Here is a 24294-nt window from a genome sequence, read left to right as displayed (position 1 = left end):
ATATGAGATCAGGGAAAAAGATCTGGGGTGACGATTTATTCTGATGGCGAACGCGGAGATCAATCGCTTCCAGACGGTTCTACAGATATTCTACAGACACGTCACATAAATGGCAGTCCCGATAAGGCTGTGATATCGAAAATGGGAACTGCATGCTAAACAAGATCTGGTGGAGTTTATTCGGTTGCCGAGTCGTTTTCATTTTCATTTTCGTTTGCGACTTCGGGGATATTTTCCATGTCGTCCTTGAGGGGAGCATCTTGTTCGATTTTGGTGCCTGTTGTTTCCCCTTCTGGCTGTGAGGACTCCTCCACACCAGCCACAACATACTCCGCAAAACTGATGGACCGTCCACGATAGCTGAACTCTTTGTTCCCCTGCTTCACGAGATTTGTTTCAGAGACATGTGCTGATTGATCATAGATATGTGTGTCATCTTTGTCGTCCCTAACGGCCTCAACTTCTTTGGTGCCTGTCAGATCAAAGTCCTCCAAAGTCAATGTGCTCTGAAAGCAAGAATCACCCAGCTTGAAAAGATAATCACCATCTTTGCTCTCCACCAGGTACCGGACCCACGGGAAACTCTGGAAATGAAGCTGAGGTTCATCGATCTTTAGATATTCCACCTTGAGACCAGAGTATGTCATCGCGGTCAACTCAAATGACACTCTCACCAAGTCCTTCTGTTTGCTCTTAAGAGACTTCTCTTTTTGATTGACAAGATCACCCAATGGCTTGGATAATACGACTGGTGAAAGCGGAACCTGTATCTCAAAGTCATCGTGCGCACTGGTGTCCGAGGAATGCCGATCTGCACGTCTTGACTTGTGCTGATCAGGTGATTGAAGCCCTTCTTGACCTCTGAGCTTCATGAGCTCGTCTTGAATTTCAACGTAAAAAAGAGCATTTTTGTCCTGTTTGCCGTGATATTCGTTATCCTTCAAAGTCTTCAAGAAGGAATCTCTGGTCATCAACTCGAACTCACAGAGCATTTTGAATTCGTCAGATGTCTCGCTTGGTTTGATTCCACCATCCAATGACGGTATTCTCCATTCCACCGTCTCACCTTCCAAGTTCAAAACGACATTTCCCAGCTTGGTCTTGAACTTGGGATTGACGTTATAATTGATTAGCAATGTGGTGAGATCTTTCAATTTTGGATCAGAGCACTGTATCTGTCTCACCAACAGAGGAAGCACCACATTCACCTTCTTCATGGTATACTTCCTCTTGAAATTTGTCTGTAATGATACAGCAATCTGCAGCTTATATTTTGTCTGCGTGGTCTTCTTCTTCATGCTTTTGAAGATTTTGTAACTTGGTCTCACCAGTATTAGAGGTTTTAAAGCTTTGCTGCTGCCTGTAACGATCTGATAATTCAGCAGCGTGAAACCACCATCCGGAGGAATGAACGAGATCGCATTGTTCGTCGCAATATGCGATAACTCAACGCACTGGTGAAAGTTAATGTTATCAAAAACGAGTTTGTTCTTGGTGGTCTCATCATCTGCACTGTAGAAGTTCGTGAGCAGTCTTTCGTTGAGGCCCAGAGTCAGCGTAGGCATACCAGATAAGTAGCTTCTGCAATCGACGCCTCCAGAAATGAAGTTGACCATGACTTCATCGGTTTCTAGGTTATACTGAAACCTCAACAATTCGTTAAAGTTGATGAAGATCTCGTTCTTTTTGTAAAAGATACCTTTCGGCCTCCATGAGATCTTCGTCGTTGAGGTTCTCGAAATGCTTGAGTTGATAAGAGTTGAGGTCGTAGTGTCTACTTGTTGCTGGGCACTGGTCTTCCTCTGAGTGACGGTCGAGTTGCTTCTCTTCTTCAGAATCGAACTCTTTGCGTCATGCAATCCGTCTTCGTAGTCGTTGTTTTCGGCAGCCGAGTCTTCTCTGTGATGCAGTTTGATGTACTCTTTGAGAATGTTAAACTCAGTGAGCTGCGGGACCCCGAAGTCAAGTATCTCATCAAAAAGCTCATACACCAGTATGTAGTTCTCTCTTATAATGTCACCGTTGACAACGAAGGAGCCAGGATCGTCAGCTTTGACTTTGAGACCGAGCTTCTCCATTCGGCTCCGAAAAACCCCGAAAGTGATGAAGTAATCTTTCAAGAGCCTGGCAAACTTCTGCAGAAAAGAAGCCAGTGTCATTATGTTGATGTTGTCGAAACAGACTGTCATAATGATTATCTCGTCATAGCTGAGATAAACGAAGTTGAAACCTTCGTGATGAAGAACTGGCGAAACGATGGGAGCCTTGGCAAGCGCATTTTTGAATCTCGCCACCACTGAAGAAGAGTCGAGATCGTATTTGTACTGTCTTGAGATCAACTGGTTCAGATTCTCGTCGAGAATGTAGATAGCTGATGCCATTGGGCCAGTGATCTACGCCAGATACACCAAGACACCGGGAAGAACTCGCAGCAGGTCAACGTTGGCCAAGTATGCTCAATTGATCCAAGGATGGGAAATGTCCTTTCCAGAGTTTATTTCTTGGATATTTTCAGTGCAATGGCACGGGTTCGATTATTGAGGATTGAATAGATAACGTGTTGGAAATGGCAGGGCTCGTTTCGGGTGCTCATCTCGGGCTCTCCTTCTACTAAGGCCCGATTACTTGGTGATAGGGCCGCACAGAATGGTGAACATAATAAAGCGAGTTGGGCTCGAAAAGTTGTCACAGGCAGAGATTCTGCTCAAATTGACAAAGCTACAGGTTGATTCCAGAACTGTGTGGACTGGAGTGCAGACCAATGGAGATGCCGTGGACTGTCTGAGTGGAGATTTTCGATTCAAGAACTTTGAGGACACATGGGTAAGTTACTGTGGAACTTTCCTGCCGAAGAATTGTTACTAATATCAGCTTCAAGTCGTTTTTAACATTGGTAGCCATGAGGTCCCATCTCAAGGGACACCATCCTACCATCACCAATACCTATAACAGGGTAAAGATAGATCTCACTACCCACGACGTGAAGGGTCTTACTACCATCGACTTTGAAATGGCTGAAAAATTCCAGGAGAACTTTAGGAAATTCCAAACGAAATCAGATAAATAAAAATTCCTATGCAAAAACTATTGAAACTACAAAACGCCGTCACCTAAACGTGGTGATGATGAAACCTATCTGGTTGCTGAGGAAGCCTTCAACTTGGCCTCCAACTTCTCAAACTCCTGGAGACTCACCTCTTCCTCCAAGTCAAGTATTGGCTTTACCTCATTGACCTCCTCAACGTAGTACTTGAGCATACTCTCAATTCCATTCTTGAGTGTTTCCTCACTCAGACTGCACGATTTGCACGCACCCTTAAGCTTGATATACACGGTTCCTGTGTGGGGGTCGAAAGATCTGAAATGCACATCGCCACCATCATCTTGAAGTGCGGGTCTGATTCTCGTATTAAGCAATTCTTTGATTTCGTATGTGACATCGTCGTCCTCGTCCTGGGGTTCCTCCTGGGTGCGTTCCAGCTCTCTGATGTATTCTGTGGTCAACACTGGAGTTTTCTCCTTGAATGCAGTTTCCAGAGTATCAATGATCTTTGGTTTGAGAGCAGGCCACTGCAGTTCTGGGTTGTTGGACAAATCGTCTTCCACTTTATTAACTGTGATGAAATCAGGACCGATCAACAATGACATCACCCCGTTTAACTTGAACAGGGATACCGCCAATGGCGACTTATCAGATGCGGCAGGAAGATCTTCAACGTCCACAGAATGATCCACTGATGGAGGTAAGAAGTGGTGATCTTTGACGATGAACTTAAGTGAGTTCTCGTTTGGAGTGGTTGCAGTCTGTATGCTCAACCATCTTGCTGCCAGGGTAAGTTTTGCGAAACGCGGAAATGCGCCCTGGAAACGTGGAGTTAGACTCCTGGTTAAACTCAACATGTTTGAATAACACCAAAAGTATTGAAAAAATGAAGTACTGGAATTATATCTTAAAGAAGAGCAAACATAAAGGAATGCACATTACTACCGCACGGTCAGTATCCGGTGGGTCAGTTAAATTTTGGCTTTTAGTCATCTCACATTTGGTCGTGCTAGGAACCAGAATTGCCCCGAGATCGGAGGTTCGGAGTACTGAAAGGAGTCACAAGCCACAGGTGGCGGGGCCTCTTGTACCTTTCAAGCCTGATCAAATTGGTTAGTGCACCAAAATATAAAGAGTAAGAGAAGATACGCACTTCTCGTGCCTTCTGTCTTGTTCTGCTATATAAAGCACCCACAATTTTGTTCGTCGTTCTTTATTCCAAATTGACCTTGGTATTATTATTGATCGCCTAGTCTTTTTCACGCTATCTTAGAAAAATGAGCATACGAATCAATGCCCCAAGATACACCTTTCAAATCACGTGATTATTGATCGTGCAAGTGTCAAGCTGGGTGTCAAAGATGGTATCAGAAAGGGTCTTTGATACGGGTTTTAAGCGTTGCGTGCTACATACTCCATCAATCATTCTGTTCTCAGCGAGGTTAGGGAAAATTTCCCGGAAACCATGATCAGCAATATAACGCCTCATAATGCTACCCATACCTCACTCTCGTTATTGCTTTTCCTAGTTCTCCTTGTATCTCAGAGTCTGGTAAAGGCATCCTCTCCTAACGACGGCCCTCCTACCACTACGGTGATTGACATTTTGTCTGAAAATGCCGAGTTCAGTACATTTCTGTTGACTTTGCAGCGGAGTGGGCTCATTGAGTCCGTGAATGACCTGGCGAACTTCACTCTGCTTGCGCCAATCAACAGCGCCTACAGCCTTGATTCCGTTGCGCTTGCGCCAAAACTTTCGCTGCACGATCTCAATCGGTACATAATCTCCGAGCCTTTGGTATCATCGGATATAGCCGGTGTCAAAATAAGTGCTGATATGAACCAATCACCGATTTTGCTTGACTACACGACAGACATAATGATGATAGACCAGGCTACTGTTGTGGAGGCCGATTTGGAAGCCCGTTCTCAGGACGCTGTTGTGCAAGGAATCGATATCCTTCTACAAGAACGACCAAATTTGTGCACTGTACTGCGAACATTGTTCGATGGAGAAGAGACCAAGTCATTCAGTAAAATCTTGGGGTCTGACTGCTTGACTTTGGAGAATGTCACGGGACTGATACCTCTAGATTCGGTCTCTCTTTTTGATGAGCACGAGATCTCGTATCTTTTGACTCACGAGGGAAAGGAGGACAGAGAATTGTTTTTGAAAAGCCATTTTCTAAAAGGATATATTGGAGGAGTGCTGGAAGGAGATGAGAGTACCTACCAGGATTTACTGAACCAAACGGTTCAAATACGGAGCCATCAAGGTGGGCAATTGATCCAATTTGAGAACTTCACCACGGATCTGACAAACTATCCTTCATACAACACACTGCTCCACTTTTTCAACGAGAGCATACTCCCTGACCTGGTTCACATCACTCCAAGGAAGTATCTGCTTGGGCTGAATCAGTCGGATTTCGTTCAAGAACTGGATTTCAGAGATCTCTCGTACTTGATTGACGATTCAAGTATCAACCAGACAATCTTTGTTTATCCCAGCAGTGAGGATAGCGTGAGAGATATAGGCACCATGGGTGTCCACAAAAATAGCCTGATGTACCAGTTTGTCGGGGAAAAGGTGGACATTCATACTGATAGGTTGGTAGATTCAAAATTTTGTGGTGGAAAACTGGGCAAAAATTGCCAGAGAATCAAGATATCATCTTTTGGGGATGATGGCAGCTTTTTGAATAATCACGTCTACGTTCACCACGAGAAGTACGAGGCTGATAACACAGTCATTTATCTCATCGACGACAATCTGACACTACCTCCTCGTTTGGAGGTTTCAGTGAGCCCATTTCTAGGATGCTCGAAAGCATTGAGGTATTTGAAGGATTTTAGTCTGCTATCGTTGCCGGACAACAAGCAAGGCTATACGGTGTTTTTGCCCTGTTACGATTCTTGGAAAGATCTTGGCCTGACATTGAAATACCTCCAGTCTAACTCGACGGCCATGAAGATGGCTATGCAAAGCTTGGTGCTGAACGGGTTAGTGTATAGTGATTTCGATGGAACTTCTAACCTGACCAGCATTGGCGGGTCAAAAACCCAGGTGAAGTCATCAATTAAGGATGAGTGCATGCAGATCAACAACGTCAATGTTCAGGTTGAGCATAACTCCGATGTTTTGTTTGCACAAGGTGTTGCTCATGCGATCAACAAATTTGTGTTTCCAGATGATCTAGAAATCACCTTGAAGAATCTAGTGGACTCGACCGACTCTGAGCTGTTCTCCAAAGTAATGGAGCTGACCAACTTGACGTATATTTTCGATTCAGGCCAGGACTACTCATTGCTTCTCCCCACATCGAGGTCTTTGAAAATTGACAACATCACCACGACTAGAGATATTGACTATCTCGAAAAGCTGGTTAAGCTGCACATCCTTCCAGGTGATGCTGCCGAGAAGCTGAGAAACTGCGAGTCAAAGATCCCAACGTTGCTTAACGGAACGCATCTTTCTTGCAGAGAACTGTCCACTGGCAACTACATGCTGCAAATAGTTGAAGGATTAGACCACGAAGTGCGGGTCCTCCAGCACGGTTTTACAACCTCGCCGAATAGGACAGGAATGTTCTTAATAGACCGGCCCATATCGCCGAGATGGCTAGAGAATCCAGATGGTGATGGGAAGCTCCGTATTCATCTGCCTGGTTTTGCCATCGCGATCGGTGTCATTATCGGAATGATTACTTTGCTTTTACTCATTTTATGCTGCTTAGTGCTGTCTGCAGGCAAAAACAAATCATTTGACGATGATGATGGAGAACGAGACCCTCTGGTTTCGGGAGCTTCAACTATTCCTGGATCACCACGGACTCCCCGGCCATATGCTCAACATAGACACGGACAGGGTAATAGACAGTATGGTGCAGCGACGACAATCCAGGAAGAAATCGCCGAAAATACCGCTTTCAACGAGACAGGATATTCAGGTAATGCATCCACCAAGCCTATTGAGGTTTCGAGGGAGGGTTAGTTCGCCATGCGTTGACATGAGGCTACTCCTTTTTGAATAATAACTTTGCGGTAGCCACTTCGATAGTATATGTTTTCAAATAAATCGATAGAGATTTGTATAGATTATGTACACTTCTGATGATGAGCCATGAACCAGGCATCTCTGCCAAGCGTACTAGCTGCAGCAACACTATTGCCGCTGTTTCTTGTCGCTTATTATTACCAAACGACACTTATAACATTCCCACGTATTTAATGGAATGTACAAGAACCTATTTACACTATAATTGTTATAAGGAAGCCTTAAAAAGTCGACTCCCTGAGTTTGGAGGTAGAGCAACGATAGCAATCAGATAAGGAAGGGCCAGACCCAAATCTGCAGTCCTGCAGCTAAGAATATCAGGAGCATGCCGAAGCCTGGAGGGACGCCAAAAAAATGCCGGAGTTGACAAATATAGGGTCAAATATCGGACTCGGATATTGAGTAAAACAGAATCCATAAGTAAGTGTTTTCTACGAGTCTTCCCGACTTGCAGTGATAGCCGTAATGGCCGTAATAGTAGTAATAGTAATAACGCAAAAAGCAAACCGATAGCAATATACCCACGAAAAGCAGAGCAGAGCTTTAATTAAGCTGCCATATAAGTAACCCTCGATAAATAAATAAAAACTAAACCAAAGCGCGTGGTGTGCTTTCCCGGATCCGACAATAATAAGAAGTAAGTAGCAAAGTTAGGCGATGAGCAGCAGGATAGCCGTCCGGATGCCCACATGGATAGCGAAGCGATAGCAGGAAATCCAGTCCTGATCATGATTGTGGTGGAGATGTAGTGTACTTCGAATAGAACTTAGTGGGAAAATGTGCCACCATGCCGGATGACTTAACCTGAAACCACTGTCTCGTACACAAAGTTTCTGGGTTTGGCGGGAGTCATCCTGAAAGTTATCGTTTCGGAAAATTCCTGACGAGAAGTTGAAGTAGAATCCTTCGTGATCGCAGGAGACTCTTTCCCGTTCAGCGTTTTCTGCTTTTCTTGATTTCCATCCCGCTTCACTTTGCTAGAACCCAGGTGTTTACCGGGACACACCAGAGGATGGAGAGTTCGATGCGCTATTCTGTATGCGTATAGCACGAAATCCAGCAACAGGAGCATCAATGTAGGCACCAGGAATACAAGAGCCATGGTGAACTTGGGTAAAGTTAGTAAGCGAGAAAACCACACAGAAGGAGCACACGGACTTACCGATGAGTACACAATCACGTTCATTGTCCAAAGGGACGCCGAGACTAATGACACTTCGCGCATTGGAACCAAAGGTCTCACAAATAAAGCAAGCTAACTCTCAGAGCCTATGAACAAAAGAAGCAGAAGAATGGACGGTAGGAAAAGCGATACAAAATTATGTTCAAATGTGTCAAGGGGATCAAAAAAAAGGCTTCAGGTCGTGCACATGTCTCGAGATTATAGTTTTCCGCCGGGACACGTCAAAAGACTAATTTGTGGGAAGTTTTTTTTCTTTTCTTTCGTTTCTCTTCCTCCGGGTCACAGACTGCTCCAGACTCAACTATTCATGCTTATATTATGCTTAAATAGATGAAACATAATATTTAGAGTGGCAAGGGCAGTTTTCAGCGGCTCTTTCAAGTTTCTGTTTCAAGATTTTTCCGCCATTCACTGAAGGCGGTTTCACCTTGAAGCAGTCACTCGAACGAGGAGCTCAATTGGCCTAAGATGAGAACGATTGACGATCAAATGATGAATACACATTACAACCTTATCTACATTATCTGAAAGGATAGAAAACGAATAATTTTCTTGAAATTGATAGATTCACAGTTAGTTCTGATCATCGACAATCAACCTCATACAATGCTGCTTCCTCTTATCTTATAGCAAATCGTTGAAGTCACCATCTTGTAGAAACGACAGCAACTCCTGCTCTCTCTCTCTGGCCTCTATATCAGCCTTGAGATCAATTCTATTCGTGCTCATTGGGTAGCGCATCGCCTTGACGCTATCGTTGTGCAACGACATGCAGAACTTTATACGCCTGTCAAACTCGTCCTGTGGTTCTCTAGTGGAGTAGACATCGAGCAGCTCGTTGCTCTGCATGAACCCGTTCTCGTGATCAATTGTAGCTTCAATTACACCATCCCTGATGGCCTTTGCAACTATGTATTCCGCGCTCAGCTCGCTGTCTAGGTGCAACTTGATACAGACGTCCTTCAGGGAGATCTTCTTGTACGACAACGAGATGATTCTGATACCTGTCTTGATAACGTTTTGGCGCAATCTCAGCACCAGGTTGTAATTATTGTCCTTCTTTAAAGATTCGCCGAAGCTTTCCAGAGTTTTGGCAAAAAGAGTGAGATCTCCCAGTCTGACGGCCCTAGTCACTGCTAGGTACGGAATCAAAGACTTCTCCAAAGTGGGCTCTCTGAAGTAGGACAGTTCTGGAATATCACCCATCAGGAGCTCAATGAGGATGTTAAGTTTGGTGGCGGCCTGTAAGAATCCACCCGCAAAAGTGGATTGTGGAGTCTTTCTTATCGCAGTCAGGGCACTGTCATGGGCTGCAGAGTAGTCCAACTGAACGGCCTGGATCCTGGCCAAGTAGTAGAAATAACGGGCAACCAACGAATTACCAGCATTCTCTGGGAACTCAACCTTTTCAACCAGATTGAAAGCCTGATTGATGTCGTTGGCCAAAAGATAATTTCTCATAAGCAAGGTGATTGTGGACGCTCTGGTTTCAGTGTCATGGCGTAACGTGGCAGTGCGCAAAGCCATTAACAAAGGAGAACGTACAGACACATAATCACCGGATACTTCTCTCGCTCTGCTAATGTAGAACCATATCTTGGCGGATATAAAATCAAGCGTACGACGGTTGTAAGACTTCAATGCCACGATCACCAACTCGTTGAACTGGTTGAGCTTAGTCCATTCTTTCTTGTCGTGCAAGTATACTTGCACCAGCAAATGCACAAACATGTCCACTTCAGGAGTCACTGCCGAGCCAGTAGTTTCCTCAGTTGTGTCCATCGAATCATCCTCAACGAACGACTCCACAGCTGACACGAGCGATGTTTGGTGAGGATGGTCTTCTGGATACCTCTGCTTAATAACGTGAAGCAATGTTTCGGCGGTCAGCTTTCTTCTAAGAGGGCCCAGTTCACGAAAAACCTTCAACACGTATCTTGGATCGAAAGTGGTGGCCGATTTCTCAATCAATGCCAAACTGCTTAACAATGCTGATGATTATAGTTAGTATACGGATCTGGTGTCACGGATGGGGGACTGGAACATACCTGTAACGGGAGAAGCATCTTCCTCGATTACCGGGGTGGCTTCGCCATTAGCAACAACAGCTGATTCAACGGTTGCCATTTTTGCAAAAAAACAATCAAATTATACGAGGATTGTGATTAAATTGGTGGTATGCTTTTGATTTGGATGTCACTTACTTCAGAGGTGGCGATTGTGGTCGAGGTGAGATTTCTGGGTCCGGCACACGACTCAATGGGGTTCACCTCTTGAAAAGTCTCAAAGGGCTATTTATGGGTAAGAGTTGGGTAGATGTTACCAGTGAAAAATTCATTACCAATTCCGTTTCATAATTTAAAGTCTTTTTGGGGACTATGACTATGTAGAAATTTCCACGACAATGTTTATGAACGTGCCAAAAAACCAGAATCCAATGATGGACATGCCAATCCATCTGTCAAACTTCCATGAGTTCAGAGGAATAATTATTAGTAAAAAAACCAGGTTCAAGAGCAATGAGAGCACAGAAATCACTAGGGTCGGTGAAAGTTCAATCTCCAGACTTGTAGACTTGGCAACTCCCATGGTTATAAGGCCATTAGCACCAATCCCTAATAAGATGTTTAGCAAAGGACCGCCAAAACATGCAGCCAATGCCATTAACGGGTATCCCATGCGCGCAACAGTTATATTTGAGATAAGATCTCCAACACAATTGCCAATTGCAAATATTGTGAGTCCAACAATAGCCTCCGACAGGTTCCACAACACACTGATGAATCTCAAAACATTGATTAGCTCGTTGGCTATAATGGAGATCCATGCGATAGACGAGGCAAAACCACAGAATGCAAGTAAAATCTGGACCTTCGAACTATTCCTGTCAAATCTGTCCACCAGATTATTTGCAAGGAAAATAAGGTAGACCGAGCTCGCGATAACCAGGGAAATCCCTAATGACAGCACCAGGTAAATCATGTAGTTGGGCGAGTCTCTGAAGGCAGAGAAGGAGATCACAAGAGGAGACAGAAAGCTTTGAACTAGCAGCAGATTAAGTCCATAAGCTTCTGTAAAGCCGCCAGATTCAAACTCGTGAATGACAGGGACTGTCATCTGTAAAATAATCTTGGGTGGTATCGTGACTGCGCTTAGTATCATGACCGCAAATTCAGTTGGAGTTTTTTTTTGATAAAGTTTATCCGCCAGCACTTGGGCAAATGTGTCATCTTCAGTCTCACCAATGTTTTCATGAAATGGGTTGGTCCTAGACTCGTAATCTGCATCACCATCCTCGTCAGACTGATGTTCACCTTCTCTGCTATGCAAAGTATGCAAACTCATTTCCTCCTGGAACCCGGAAGTCGTCGTCAGCGACTGTCTTCTTTGCAGATTATTGAAGACAGAATTAAACTCCAGAGCCTCCAGGATGGAGGCTCTTGTACCTAACATTCCTGGAATTCTGGGTTGTGCGCGTCTTCTAGATTCATCTCCCCACTCTATATCATCCTCTTCGAACACATGTGCAGAGTCGAAGGTGGCCTCGTTATAAACGCTCCGTATTTCCCGGTCGATTTGAGCATCTTGCCTTCTAACTGTGACAACCCAATTCCAGAATACCACCACCAAAACGTACGCCACATAGAAGGCAATAAGCAAACTGCACTCGAGCACAGTCAACTTACCATCGAACAAGAACCCCACCCCTAGTAGTATAGACACTATGAAAAACGACAAGTCTCTTAAAAAGACTAACTTCTGGTTCTTTGTGTCATTCGGCAAAGTCTCCGAAGCCTGTTCATCATCCATATCATCGATTACACTGAATGGGTGAATCAAAGTCATCAGTCCTATGATGAAGGAAGTGATCAGAAAAGCCGCTCCTACCAACTCTCCAATTGCCAATGAAGGCTCTCCAGTCATGAAAGAAGTATACGTTCCCAAAATGTCAGGAGAACCATTTCCAAACGCGAGTAGCGTTAATCCGGAAAGGTTATCAGGGATGTTGAAGAATCTGGAGATAGTGGACAGATTCGGGCACAGGTAGTTTGAGCTGGTCATTCCCAAGCACAGGAACAGAATTGTCAACGAAAGCAAAACTATCGGTATCACCACCAGATCTCGCACATACCAACCTGAGAGCTTGCAGTAGTACAGCGTGAAGAACTTGACCATACCAGTTTGGACATCGCTGCAAGCTGAGGTAACAATGGCACACTGCTCTTGTCTTGGAAACGTGTTGATGAGCTGGCACTTTTTTGCTTGATCACCAGCAACATTTTCTGCAATTGCATAGGGCACAGCTAGCCCTAATAGAATAAGAACTGGTATTCTCGGTATCATGGTATACCAATACCAGTTACAACAGACGGGAACTATCAAATAATAAAGATATCTTTACTATGGTGAGGCTGATGCGATTGTTATCATTGGCACGTCTTCTGCCATTTGGCGATTTCCAGCTCCACACGTTACTTAAGGAAATAGCCAGGAGAAACTTTAATTAATATATTAGCTTTTTTATGCATTTATTAGGACGAATACTGCTAGCGATGTGAATCCGAATTATCAGCAATAAGTTACGCGCGAGCGAGCTTCATCAGGTAAACCCGTCAGTTAGCTGCTAAATTCTCCCCATTTTGCACCTCTTTCTTAATTTCTTCAACTTTTGTAACTGGTTTGGCATTTGTAATTTCAGAAACCCCAACCGAGGGTGGAATCCGATCTGCGACTATTGTAAAGACCCTCCTGAAATAAGGGAAGGCGAAGGTAGTTGTTGCGTAACCAGTGAACAAGAACAACGAAAAAGACAGAATTACAGCAGATCCCAAAATTATCAGAGGAGTAAACAGCAGCGCTTTGTGTGTTAGTACTGGAAATGATCAGGTGGAGTGTAGAAGGAGACACGTTATGAACCACGGAAGCAAAACACAACTTACTGACAAGAACGAAGGAAATAGTGAACACTATTGCAAATGCAATAATGCTGATCATCGTGTAACCAATCATCAGAACGAGATAAGCTGCAATCAGAGTCAAAAATGAAACAGGCGGCAAAACAAAAACTGTCTTTGGAGAAACAATTAGTTAAAGGTTGGAAGAAGGCTATTTGAGGTTTTGCGTACAGCCACCATTGGATTCCGACCGAAAAAGTCTAACAAGAGGATCGTCCATCTTTTCACATATTCAAGGCTTTCCAGAAGATTCCTGATGATGATAATGTTAGAAACATGAACATAGAACTTTTTTTATTAATTTTGACTCACAACAGCAGCACACTGCGGTTGGTGCTTTCCTCGGGCACCATTTGATCCATCAGCCAGGTACAGAAGAACAAGACATTTTCGTATAATCGCAGCCAAAATTTGTGGCCGTAGATAGTAGATGGCTTCGTTATTTCAGGGGAATTATACACAACTGTAGATTCATGAACTGGAGTGTGGAAGTCGGTGGTTTCTTGAACTGGTATCTCTTCATGATCTACCATAGAACCATCAGAACCATCAGATTCTTCAGCATGGTGCCTGCGAAAAGTATGTCTGCCACCGGAGTGCCACATGTGTTGTAAAGCGTTTTCTGCCTTAACTTCTGAATCAAAATCCTGCAAAACCCGAAACAATCCAAGTCATGTTCACGCTTCAAAGTATAGATTTAACCTGTAGTCAGATCTTCTTTGGAAGGTGCGGCTCAAAATTGTGCCTAACACAAACACGCAGGTGCATATTTCATAATGGCCAATGTTGACATTTCAAAACATCAGTGGGAACTGTCTTTGAGTAACTTTCCAATGCAATGTGCTGGAATAACAACAAAAGGGGTCAGATGCAAGCTACGAACCACCGAGACTTATTGCAAACACCATATCTATCAAGGAAAGCCACATCAACAACCACCACAGCAGAAAGGCTTGATCTATGTGTTCACCTTATCGCATCTACTTCTGGAAAAGCCCCCCAAGACGAACTGGCTACGGATCAACAAAGGTGGTTACGATATAAAGCAGACTTCCAGCTACGATGTTTTTAATCCAAGACGGTGCCTGCTTATAAAAGTTGGATTTACCACACAGACCATACCCACTAGACTCAAGCAGTGGTCCTCCAAGTGCAGACAGGACTTCAAACTTCTGTTACCAAACACCAAACACATCGTGATTAGCAGAAGAGATAGGCTATCGGATCTTTTCTCCGGCCTGAGTTTGGAGCCTGTATATCATCGCTATGACCCCGCTGAGTATGGGTTTGTGTGTTCAAAGAACGTGATCAGTGTGGAATCTGCTATTCACAAGTATTTACACAGCAAATACGGCAAGGGAAACCTATACTGCCAGGGCTGTTCAAATGATGTTAAAATACACACCGAATGGTTTCTGATACCAAGGAAGGAAATGAACAATGTTTTCAAGGATATTGACAGGATATGTAATGAACTGGGGTAATGATCGAAACTACAAGTTGATTTTGTCGTAAAACGTAAGGCCCAAAGATCCTCACAACATACATTCAAGACTAAACTATACACGTGATACTCAGTACCAACCTCTGGCGTTGGCGTTGTAATCATTCATGTTTGGATAACCCTGGTAGTTTCCGAAAGGAACTTGTTGGGATTGGTTCTGTTGAGCGTAGTAAGCATTGTACTGTTGTTGAGGGATTTGTTGACCCGGAGCAGATACGTTTGCTTGAGAAGTCTGGGACTCTTCTTCACCAGCACCAGAAGATTGAGCTGTCTGAGCTGGGTTACCTTGCTGGTTTGGTTGTTGGAAGTACTGACCATAAGCCTGTTTGCCTGCATCTTGAGCAGCGTAACCTGCCTGAGCAGAAGCACCACCAGCAACCTGCTGAGCGTTACCACTTGCATTCACACCTGGCTGCTGGAAGTAGCCGGAGTAGTACTGTTGACCATTTGGATGAACGTAGTAGTATGGGTTGTAATAGTAGAATGGGTTGATCACGTTTGGCGCGGCACCTGGAGCACCTGGGGCCAGGTTGGTACCAACAGCAGGAGTCGATGCAATAGACTGTTGCTGAGGAGCAGATGGAGAAACACCCTGAGCCTCTGGATTATAGGCAACGTTTGGAGCAGACTGTGGAGGAGCATACTGGTTGGAAGCCTCGTAACTGTTCTGGGATGGGACCCGGGCAGATTGGTTCTGCAAGTAGCTGTTAGCTGCCAAACCTGGGTACTCAGCAGTGCCTGGTTGAGCGGTGTTGCTAGGATAGTTGTAGTAGTTATCATAGGAAGGCTTGCTCTGCTGTTGAGGTTGTTGAGGAACAGCGTTGCTCTGGGATTGACCATACTGTGGCTGAGGTGGGTAGTAATTCTGGTTGTAGTTTCTGTTGTTGTAGTAGTTCTGGTTGAATCTCTGGTTGTTGTGGTAATCCTGTTGCTGTTGTTGTGGCTGTTGCTGTTGTGGTTGGTCTGGCTGAGCCTGCTGCTGCTGTTGAGGAACAACCTGTTCCTTCTCCTGCAAAGACAAAGAGCCAAAAGAGATACCGGTAGAGGATATCTGACTGGCAACATTAGGCAGAATTACTGGAGCATCCTGTTGCAATCTCCTCTGGGCCTTAGCCTGAGCTTGCTGGACTGGTTCAGCAGGGGTCTCCTGAACTGGGGTGGATTCCTCTTCCAGCTTCTCAGAGACTTGCTCCAAAACCTCCTCGGACTTGGCTGGGACTTCTTCCTCGGCAACAGCTGGGGTTGGTTCGGGCTCGGCTGGGGTCTCCTTCTCGATCTTAGGCTTTGGCTCGGCTGGCTTCTTTTGAGCAGCGGCTTTTGGAGTGGCAATGGCAGCCCAGGAGATTGGCTGAGGAGCCGCACTCTGAGTTGGAGCGGAAGTAGCTGGTGCAGCAGCAACAGCAGAAGGCTTCTGAGACGCCTTCTTTGCATCCCTCTTAGCATTTTTCTTAGGCTTGGGCTCCTGCTGAGGGACCTCAGGCTGAGGCTCCACCTGCTTGGGTTCTTCCTCCTGCTGAGGTTCTGGCTCAACTATTTTCTCTTCCTTGGCAGCAGCCAAAGCCGATGCCCAGGAGACAGTGCCATCGGGAATCACAGCTTCCACTGGGGCAAGGCTTTTCTTCTCAACTGGTTTTTCAACTTTCTTTTCCTTCTTCACCACCTTGGGCTTAGGAGCTGGAGCAGCGGCCCTGGGGGCCTGCTCTCTCTGTGGTCTTCTGGTCTGAGCCACAAAGGTCTCTTCCTTCTTTGGCTGTTTCTTTTCTTTCTTCACCTCGTCCCACTTGTGGACCTTGCCACTGACAATCAACTCAAAGATAGAGTCGATGTCCTCACCAGAGTGCTCTTCTAGCACGGCAGTCAGATCATCTATGGACCACGTTGGCAGGAGCTCTGTGAGTGTTTCCAGAGATTTCTTCAACTCTGAAGAGACACCTCCGTTCTTCTGTGAGCGTCTGTTATTCCTGTGGCCGTTCTGCCTCTTCGACGAGGGAGTCGTTCCCGAATCCACCTGGGCTGACGACATTGTGTATGATATATATGGAGGTTGTGATGTCACCTTTTTGAATATTGGTCTCTTCCAATTAGATAACTATATGGCAGAGAAAGTGACACGGACTCAAGTTTCCAGAAGCTGATATTTCTTGATTCTCTGTCACACACAAAACAAAAAGAGAGCGAGATGGACAAAAACTAACGGCGCTTTGCGGTTCCTTCGGTTTTCGGTTAGTTAAAAAGGGAGGAATTTTTAGTTCGATGTCTAGTGAAGTCAGGTAAAGATGGCATTCGTGGCTCCCCATGCGAAAAAAAAGTCGTCGACGTTGGAAACTCGGATGTTCCCGGGGCTACAAACCATAATTAGATGATGAGGGAAGTGTGGCTGAGGAAGGGACTGGGAACGGATAGTTCTAGGTGATAATACTTGATTATATATTGGCAGTGATCAGTATATATAGTTATATATTGCGGTGTCGATTTTCCAGGTTCTGTGGTGGAAAGCACTCCATAAACGCAATCGAAGGGAATACACAATGTCAGTCTGCGGCTTTAGACAGTTTGCAGATGTCAGCACTCTACCCATTATGACTACAACTTTTTCCAAATAGAAGCTCAAATATTTATAGTTTTACCAATCAATTACCTACAATTGATCCTTGGTGTGGAAAACTTCCAAGGCCTGGGATATTCTGGCAGTCATGGTCTTCTCACCCTCTCTGACCCAGACTCTTGGGTCAAAGTACTTCTTGTTTGGCTTGTCAGCACCGTCTGGGTTACCGACCATGGACAGAATGTAGTCCTTCTTGTTGAGGACGTAGTCTCTGATACCGGTCAAGTAAGCGTATTGGCAGTCGGTGTCAAGGTTGACCTTCACAACACCGTTCTTGATAGCGGTGTCAAACTCAGACTGCGAAGAACCAGAACCACCGTGGAACACGAGGAACAATGGGTGAGGGGCAGAGACACCGAGGGTCTTGGCAGCGTAAGCCTGGTGGTCTCCCAAGATCTCTGGCTTCAACACAACGTTACCTGGCTTGTAAACACCGTGCACGTTACCAAAGGCGGCAGCAATGGAGAAGTTTGGAGAAATTGGAGAGAGGGCCTTGTAAACGGCAAAAACGGTCTCTGGGGAGGTGTACAAGGAGTCCTTGTCGACGCTCTCGTTGTTCACACCGTCTTCCTCACCACCGGTGATACCGATCTCCATCTCGAGCCATTGGTCAATCTTGGCCATTCTCTCAAAGTACTTGGCACACGTGGCAATGTTCTCGTCATCAGTCTCCTCAGACAGATCCAACATGTGCGACGAGAACAAAGGCTCTCCGTGCTCCTTGTAGTAGGCCTCGTCGGCCTCCAGCATACCATCGAACCATGGCAAAAGCTTCTTGGCACAGTGGTCAGAGTGCAAAATGACTGGGATTCCGTAGGTTGGGGCAATTGCTCTGATGTAGCTGGCCGCAGCAACGGCACCGGCAATGGAGGCCTCCTGGTTCTTGTTGGCGACACCCTTACCGGCAAAGTAAGCAGCACCACCCTGGGAGGTCTGGAGGATGATTGGAGACTTGGCATCTCTGGCAGCCTCCAAGGCAGCAACAACAGTGGAGGAAGAGGTCACGTTGATGGCTGGAATGGCGAATCCCTTCTCCTGGGCGTACAAGAACAGGTTTCTGACATCATCACCGACGATGACACCGGACTTTCTTTTCAAAATATCAAGGGCAGACATGGCTATAAATATGTTGGAATCAGAAGTTAATAAGCAGTATTGCTAATTGTACTGGGAAAAGAGAGCAAGAAGAGCAGCTGGGGAAGCGATGCTGCATTTATAACGTCCAAAGTCATCTCCTCTCTCTCATCCCGGAGGGCAACGGCGCGTGTGGTGACCGGGTAGTGTGATAATGAATGGTGTGACCCCAAATGCGGAAGGAATTTTTCAAGAGGTTTGGAGGATATTTTGGGTTCGAATTAAGCTGGTAGTGAAGCGTTTACAAGTTATAAATGGGGTAATTTATGTTTTTCACGGGTTAAAATGCTTGAGTACTTGCTGATTATTCGCGGAGAGTTTGACATGACGCATTACTTTTGTGTCAAGCGTGAGTGGTGAAACTGATGTAGGCTCTCAGATCCCGAGGCGATGAGTGTAGGCTAGACGGCTAGAGTAGTTGGACAACGGAATGGAAGGGGAGCGCCCGAGTTTTGTAATTAGAGGTGGTGCAACGTTCAATCGAACTCTGCTATACCATTTCTGCCGTTTTTGATGGTCGAAAGAAGCACTTTTCAAGGCTGAAACGAAATCCTTGCTAATTTATGCTAATTACATCATAGGCCTCAGGTGAGTTTATCCGTGATTGCGCACGTCGGCTGATTCCGGTCGTGCTGAGGTGTATTTCGAGGGTAAACTAGTTGTGAGTACTGGGGCGCAAATCTACGGTTTTTTGAGAGCTTGGATCCATTTTGAGAGTTTTGAAGCTACAAAGCGAAAATTGCTGGTCATGTGGGGGGTATTGAAGTTTGTGCATTTATTGTAAAGGTCCGGGAAGGCTAGCCTACATCCACTCATGACCTTCACCACCCCAGTCCCCAAACCTACCCGGAGATGAATATAACGTCAAGAATGCGTGATTTGCAAACTTCCTGCCATCCGTGTTCCCCGTGGGGGCAGCGTGCGATTCGCTGTGATTTCGTGTCTTTTCACCGATACGGGAAAGACTGTCAGACACAACTTCTCCGGCTATTTCACACGCGAGAATCTCCGGGGTCAGCGTCGGATAAGTTTATGAGTTGATCAAGTCTCCATTGCCGAAAAAGCATATTGGCAATTCCTGGAGATGTTACCACATTAAGTTGTCCCCCCGCTGTTTTCGGCTCACAGTACCAAGTTTCGTTGATTCTACTGCTTGAAGACCGGCCGCTATATATCACCATCGCATATTGTAACCCCGGGCGAAATTTGTACCATATGTCGGTGATCTGCACCACGCACTACTCCACATATTCGGCACAGACTTATCCATCGGACAATATTAGACTACCTTTAGTTGTGATCCAATTCATAAATCAAAATGTCTGGTATGTTCACCTGAATGCTCATTTCAATTGAGACCTTTAAGATTTCTCTATCAGCTTTCGAATGACTAACTTTTCAGTTCCTGACGTATACTACAACAACGATCCGACATCGTTTGCGTTCTCCACCGCCCATGCGCGTTGGCCCAAGATTGTCAAGGGAACAATTGCTGACGTATTGCTGGAAATTGAGTCTCAGCACAATAAGGATGCTGAAGTGGTTTCACAAGCAAAGTCGATCCTTCAACTTCTAGAAGGCTTGCTTCACGACATCACCAACGATGGCCCTATTGAGCCATTCACCGCCATCCTTCCTGGTCTCGACTCCTACAACGAGGTGATTGGCTCGTGGGATTCACCAAAGACTTGGCTTACCGGACCCTGGCTTTTCACAGAGTGCTACATGTACAGGAAAATTGACTCTTTCTTCAAGTCCAACTCCAAGTTCCAAGAGTACGACGTGTTCAACCGTCCTAAGCGTGAAACATTCAAATCGTCCACCCTGGGGATCTACGAGTTAATTCTTCGTTATCATCAACTTCACGACCAGATAGTCGCAAAAGGAGCACAGAATTTGGACCAGGAATCGTTGAAGCTGCTCTTTGAAGAGTTTGTCGATGTCTCCCTGTGGGGTAATGCCACTGACCTTTCGTTGCTTGCAAATGCCACCTTAGATGATATCAAGGCGGTTCAGGGCAAGGAGGCACGTGCCAAGTCTGCGAAGAACATTCTGGCCAACGATCTTGATCAAGCATGGTCCCAGTTGTTGTCTGTTCCTTTGGAGAAGAGAAGGGTCGATTTTGTGTTAGATAACGCTGGATTTGAGCTCTTCACTGACTTGGTCCTGTCATTATTTCTGCTGGATTCTCAACTCACTTCTCAGGTAGTTTTCCACTGCAAGACGAGACCATGGATGGTCAGTGACACCATGATCAAAGATTACCATATTTTGATAGACGATCTTCAAAACCCTGAGTTATTCCCCGACCATCTTGACGAGGTGAAGTTTTTTGTGGCACAGTTAGAGAAGTATAGAGAATCTGGCAAGTTTAAGCTTGTGGACTCAGAATTTTGGACTGTCGGACTGGATTACCAAAGTTTATCTCCCAAGGACACTAAGCACTACGGAGCGCAGGCATTTGAGCTGGTGAAAGATTCTTCTCTGCTTATTTTCAAGGGAGATCTGAACTATAGAAAGCTCACAGGTGACCGAAAATGGCCAAGATCAACACCATTCACGACGGCTATTGAAAACCTTGCCAAATCTGGACTCAAGATTTTTGCTCTGAGAACTTGCAAAGCTGATGTCTGCGCAGGGTTGGCTCCGGGCAAAGATGAAGAGTTGAGCGAATTCTGGAGATCACAAGGAAACGAGATTGGTGAACTCTGGTGCTCTTCTGGAAAGTGGGCTGTGATCAGTTTCAGCAAAGGCGATCTGCAATAGACGAAGGTGATCTACAATGGACTACTCTTGTTAATTCGTACTAGATATATAACGTACGGGCAATAATCAAACGTTCACCATTTCTTATTCATCTAACTGCTATTTTACATCATCTCGTTGGATTCTGACCCATCATGTTGGGCATGAAGGGAAAAGGTGCCATAAACGGCATACCCATGGGGGCCATTCCCATGTTTGGCATCATTGGAACCGCTGTTGGAGCAACGCCAGCAGAAAACAGCTCTGTTTTTTGCTTTTTGGAATCAGGACCATTGTCGGAATCATTGCTTCTCTTCAATCCATTAGAATTGGCCTCAATGAACTCATCTACCCTTTTGCTCATCTCCTCGTCCTTGGTCAGTGTGTCTAGCAGCACATCCTCCTTTTCACAGTTAGGACATACAAAGTCAGTTTCCAGTAGAGCATCTTCAAGAGCCTGTCTTGAGTATGTTTTGCCGCAGCATGGAGTCTTGACAGGATCTTTGAACAGCTTATGACTCAGAGGATCCAGCAGAGTCTCGTCCTTGACATCGTACTGTTCTTCTTGCACCTGTTGCTTTTTCTGGTAAGTTTCCCAGGACTTTTTATCGGCAACCGCAACCACGAACTGTCCCTCATCATTGACCATGACGTTCTGGTTATCATCATCTTCCGGTTTATCAACGGTCTTGAGATAAGACTTGGGAATACCCGTAGTTCTCTTGACCCGTTTCGTTTCCCAGTTGGGGTCGTTATTTGTAGGACAATTCTTGATAAAATGCGTCTTGGAACCACATCTGTAGCAAATATACCCGGGAGGAGGCGCCTCGTCAGTACCTGTGGCTGTTCTCACAGGGTCAATTCTGGTGGCACCGGCTAGCGAAACCTGTTGTTCTTGCCATTGGTCATCTTGCTGGTTGAACATGGCTTTGATCATATCTTCTTCAGTCTGTTTTTCACCATTTCCAGCCTTTGGCTGAAAGCTTGACGCAGGGGCTGCCGTGGGGGCCAATGCTGGGTTCTTTCTGTTCACTCTTGGTTTTCCAGTGATATACCGCGTAGCTCCACCTTTGCCTTTCCTATCAGCTGGCAATCGTCTCACCACTACGGTGGTAGATCTGGGTATCACCTCCGTGTCATCATCATATTCAGGGCCTTCCGGACGATACATCTTCAACTCAATCTCCGAAGCATTAGTCAACCTGTTTGCCAGCATGATCTCCCTCTTGAGATCGAACACAGTAATTCCCGTACCATCAAACAGGACACGAGATAGATCTCTCTGAGACCTAAACTTGTAGAAAATGGTAGACGACATTTGCTGTTTGGGTCTAGAATCTAGGTGAGAGTTTACACATCACTATGAGAGTTGTGGTTTTGCTTCTTTGTCTGAATACATGTGCATTAACCAAAAGTCTTGAGATGGTCACATGACCATGCGGCTTATCAAGAGTTTAAGGCCTGATCGTTAACGGTATTACTTCATTATACATTATTCTAGAGACACTTGTGGTCACTTCACCTATTTTCAACAACATAACCCTCCAAAAGATCTCTCTGCCCAAAAAAATCGCCCACCGCAGAAATTATGCTTCGCATGACCTCTTCATGTTCGTTCAACTCATCAGCCCTTTGTCTCAAAGCTTTCTTTGCAAATGTCCGGAGAGTACTGATATCGTTAGCCTCGAGCACATCGGGAACGATAACCAATAACAGAATCACCCAGTTTGCAAAATGGGCATTGATACTCTTGCTGAGCCATTTCGTGGAGTAGTTGATGAGCTTCAGAATCGTAACAGTGTCGAGAGCCAAAGCATACTCGTCACTGGGGTCGTTGTTGAACATGAACGTTCGCCACGTTTTCATGGTCTTGGGGAAATCAAATACCAGAGTTTCATTGGTGCGAACCATTTCTTCGAATTGGCTTCTCCTTTGGACAAAACCTTCCATGAACTCAACGTGCCATCGTAAGGCTTCTTCTTGAGCTTCTGTTAGCCTTTCCTCTTGAGGATCCGCAATAACATTTGCTGGAGAATCTTCTCTCGGCACGAAAGCAACAACATCCATTTTCTCAGCTTCCATCCGAACCCTGGCTAGATAAGAGTTCACATCTGCTGGTGGCCTGGACTCGTCTAGATCAGATATGTCTATGTTAATAGGGAACGCGCGGTGCTGTCCGAAGATTGGATCCAACGGTCCGTTGACGTATCCTTTATCACTCACAACGGAGTCTGTATCTGATTCTTCATCGTGTTTGTCATTTTTAAGACTTTTATCGGGCTCCTGTTGCTGCTGTTGCTGCCGATTCTTCAGTTGCCTCTGCTTGAGTGGATTCTCGATGTGTGGTGGAGGAAGTGAAACCCCCATTAATGCCAACGGATATGGTTGCGCCTTTTCCAGCGTTTTCTTTATGGCGCTTTTAGAATTCTGCGATCGTCCCATTGAGAAGACTGTGTGCGTATATTATTGATAACAACAAGCCAGAAAAGAGAGAGGAAGTGAAAAGTTTAGAGCCCCAGCACCAAGAAGCTCATCTCTCAGGCTCGATGAGATATGATGAATTTTAGCTAGGGCTTTAACTGAGCGTGGCTCTCTTCACTTTCTTCATTCCCGCAATGGGGAAACACAACAGAGATTCAGACTCAGATTTGGACTCAGATTCGAATTCAAAATTGCAAGATTCAAATTATTCTGCATCAATAACATGCACTCTCCCACCAACGTGTATTAAGAGTCCCGTGCACTTTTCCAGCCAACATGGTTTCGAGCTGCACTACACTTCTACCCACACCAACATTTGCATACAATGCCACAAAAACTTCCCGAATGAAAGATTTTTGAGTTTACATTTGAACGAGAACCACAGTCCATTTTTCAAAATACGACAGGAAAAGGGAGAGAAAGTATACGAGTGTTTCTTCGAGGAGTGCGATAAGGTTTGCTCATCACCACAGAAGAGAAGACTACACCTGATCGATAAGCATGGATACCCAAAAGATTTTTTGTTCAGCGTTATAAATGCGGGAATACAAAGAGACCAGACAAGTCTTTTGAAACAACATTGAGGT

The 24294-nt window shown here is 45.2% G+C and overlaps 15 protein-coding genes across 15 annotated transcripts; 5 read left to right on the top strand and 10 right to left on the bottom strand.

The window, feature by feature from the left end:
• Positions 1 to 176: 176 nt before the first annotated feature.
• KUCA_T00001528001 (uncharacterized protein) lies at positions 177 to 2381 on the bottom strand (the record flags this gene model as incomplete). The annotated part of the gene is made up of 1 exon (XM_022603717.1): positions 177 to 2381. One exon carries the CDS (start codon positions 2379 to 2381, stop codon positions 177 to 179), a length of 2205 nt encoding a protein of 734 aa, XP_022457570.1.
• Positions 2382 to 2646: 265 nt separating this feature from the next.
• On the top strand, positions 2647 to 3067 carry KUCA_T00001527001 (uncharacterized protein; the record flags this gene model as incomplete). The annotated part of the gene is made up of 2 exons (XM_022603716.1): positions 2647 to 2823; positions 2879 to 3067. The coding sequence occupies 2 exons, from the start codon at positions 2647 to 2649 to the stop codon at positions 3065 to 3067; spliced, it is 366 nt and encodes a 121-aa protein (XP_022457569.1).
• A 65-nt stretch (positions 3068 to 3132) lies between these two features.
• KUCA_T00001526001 (uncharacterized protein) lies at positions 3133 to 3900 on the bottom strand (the record flags this gene model as incomplete). Its single annotated transcript, XM_022603715.1, has 1 exon — positions 3133 to 3900. One exon carries the CDS (start codon positions 3898 to 3900, stop codon positions 3133 to 3135), a length of 768 nt encoding a protein of 255 aa, XP_022457568.1.
• A 608-nt stretch (positions 3901 to 4508) lies between these two features.
• On the top strand, positions 4509 to 7037 carry KUCA_T00001525001 (uncharacterized protein; the record flags this gene model as incomplete). Its single annotated transcript, XM_022603714.1, has 1 exon — positions 4509 to 7037. The coding sequence occupies one exon, from the start codon at positions 4509 to 4511 to the stop codon at positions 7035 to 7037; it is 2529 nt and encodes an 842-aa protein (XP_022457567.1).
• An 862-nt stretch (positions 7038 to 7899) lies between these two features.
• On the bottom strand, positions 7900 to 8286 carry KUCA_T00001524001 (uncharacterized protein; the record flags this gene model as incomplete). Its single annotated transcript, XM_022603713.1, has 2 exons — positions 7900 to 8208; positions 8263 to 8286. 2 exons carry the CDS (start codon positions 8284 to 8286, stop codon positions 7900 to 7902), a joined length of 333 nt encoding a protein of 110 aa, XP_022457566.1.
• Positions 8287 to 8907: 621 nt separating this feature from the next.
• Positions 8908 to 10410, bottom strand: KUCA_T00001523001 (uncharacterized protein; the record flags this gene model as incomplete). Its single annotated transcript, XM_022603712.1, has 2 exons — positions 8908 to 10274; positions 10332 to 10410. The coding sequence occupies 2 exons, from the start codon at positions 10408 to 10410 to the stop codon at positions 8908 to 8910; spliced, it is 1446 nt and encodes a 481-aa protein (XP_022457565.1).
• A 255-nt stretch (positions 10411 to 10665) lies between these two features.
• Positions 10666 to 12627, bottom strand: KUCA_T00001522001 (uncharacterized protein; the record flags this gene model as incomplete). The annotated part of the gene is made up of 1 exon (XM_022603711.1): positions 10666 to 12627. The coding sequence occupies one exon, from the start codon at positions 12625 to 12627 to the stop codon at positions 10666 to 10668; it is 1962 nt and encodes a 653-aa protein (XP_022457564.1).
• A 351-nt stretch (positions 12628 to 12978) lies between these two features.
• On the bottom strand, positions 12979 to 13458 carry KUCA_T00001521001 (uncharacterized protein; the record flags this gene model as incomplete). The annotated part of the gene is made up of 3 exons (XM_022603710.1): positions 12979 to 13141; positions 13224 to 13353; positions 13410 to 13458. The coding sequence occupies 3 exons, from the start codon at positions 13456 to 13458 to the stop codon at positions 12979 to 12981; spliced, it is 342 nt and encodes a 113-aa protein (XP_022457563.1).
• A 556-nt stretch (positions 13459 to 14014) lies between these two features.
• On the top strand, positions 14015 to 14722 carry KUCA_T00001520001 (uncharacterized protein; the record flags this gene model as incomplete). Its single annotated transcript, XM_022603709.1, has 1 exon — positions 14015 to 14722. The coding sequence occupies one exon, from the start codon at positions 14015 to 14017 to the stop codon at positions 14720 to 14722; it is 708 nt and encodes a 235-aa protein (XP_022457562.1).
• A 90-nt stretch (positions 14723 to 14812) lies between these two features.
• On the bottom strand, positions 14813 to 16765 carry KUCA_T00001519001 (uncharacterized protein; the record flags this gene model as incomplete). Its single annotated transcript, XM_022603707.1, has 1 exon — positions 14813 to 16765. The coding sequence occupies one exon, from the start codon at positions 16763 to 16765 to the stop codon at positions 14813 to 14815; it is 1953 nt and encodes a 650-aa protein (XP_022457561.1).
• Positions 16766 to 17380: 615 nt separating this feature from the next.
• On the bottom strand, positions 17381 to 18463 carry KUCA_T00001518001 (uncharacterized protein; the record flags this gene model as incomplete). Its single annotated transcript, XM_022603706.1, has 1 exon — positions 17381 to 18463. One exon carries the CDS (start codon positions 18461 to 18463, stop codon positions 17381 to 17383), a length of 1083 nt encoding a protein of 360 aa, XP_022457560.1.
• A 1404-nt stretch (positions 18464 to 19867) lies between these two features.
• On the top strand, positions 19868 to 21247 carry KUCA_T00001517001 (uncharacterized protein; the record flags this gene model as incomplete). Its single annotated transcript, XM_022603705.1, has 1 exon — positions 19868 to 21247. One exon carries the CDS (start codon positions 19868 to 19870, stop codon positions 21245 to 21247), a length of 1380 nt encoding a protein of 459 aa, XP_022457559.1.
• Positions 21248 to 21356: 109 nt separating this feature from the next.
• Positions 21357 to 22544, bottom strand: KUCA_T00001516001 (uncharacterized protein; the record flags this gene model as incomplete). Its single annotated transcript, XM_022603704.1, has 1 exon — positions 21357 to 22544. The coding sequence occupies one exon, from the start codon at positions 22542 to 22544 to the stop codon at positions 21357 to 21359; it is 1188 nt and encodes a 395-aa protein (XP_022457558.1).
• A 200-nt stretch (positions 22545 to 22744) lies between these two features.
• On the bottom strand, positions 22745 to 23668 carry KUCA_T00001515001 (uncharacterized protein; the record flags this gene model as incomplete). Its single annotated transcript, XM_022603703.1, has 1 exon — positions 22745 to 23668. One exon carries the CDS (start codon positions 23666 to 23668, stop codon positions 22745 to 22747), a length of 924 nt encoding a protein of 307 aa, XP_022457557.1.
• Positions 23669 to 23841: 173 nt separating this feature from the next.
• Positions 23842 to 24291, top strand: KUCA_T00001514001 (uncharacterized protein; the record flags this gene model as incomplete). Its single annotated transcript, XM_022603702.1, has 1 exon — positions 23842 to 24291. The coding sequence occupies one exon, from the start codon at positions 23842 to 23844 to the stop codon at positions 24289 to 24291; it is 450 nt and encodes a 149-aa protein (XP_022457556.1).
• Between the last annotated feature and the right edge of the window lie 3 nt (positions 24292 to 24294).

This window comes from Kuraishia capsulata, genomic scaffold (genome assembly GCF_000576695.1).
Source record: "Kuraishia capsulata CBS 1993 genomic scaffold, Kuraishia_capsulata_scaffold_2, whole genome shotgun sequence".
NCBI lineage: Eukaryota > Fungi > Ascomycota > Pichiomycetes > Pichiales > Pichiaceae > Kuraishia > Kuraishia capsulata.
The sequence above is the reverse complement of the archived record's forward strand: the minus strand, read 5'-3'. Positions and strand labels throughout refer to the sequence as shown.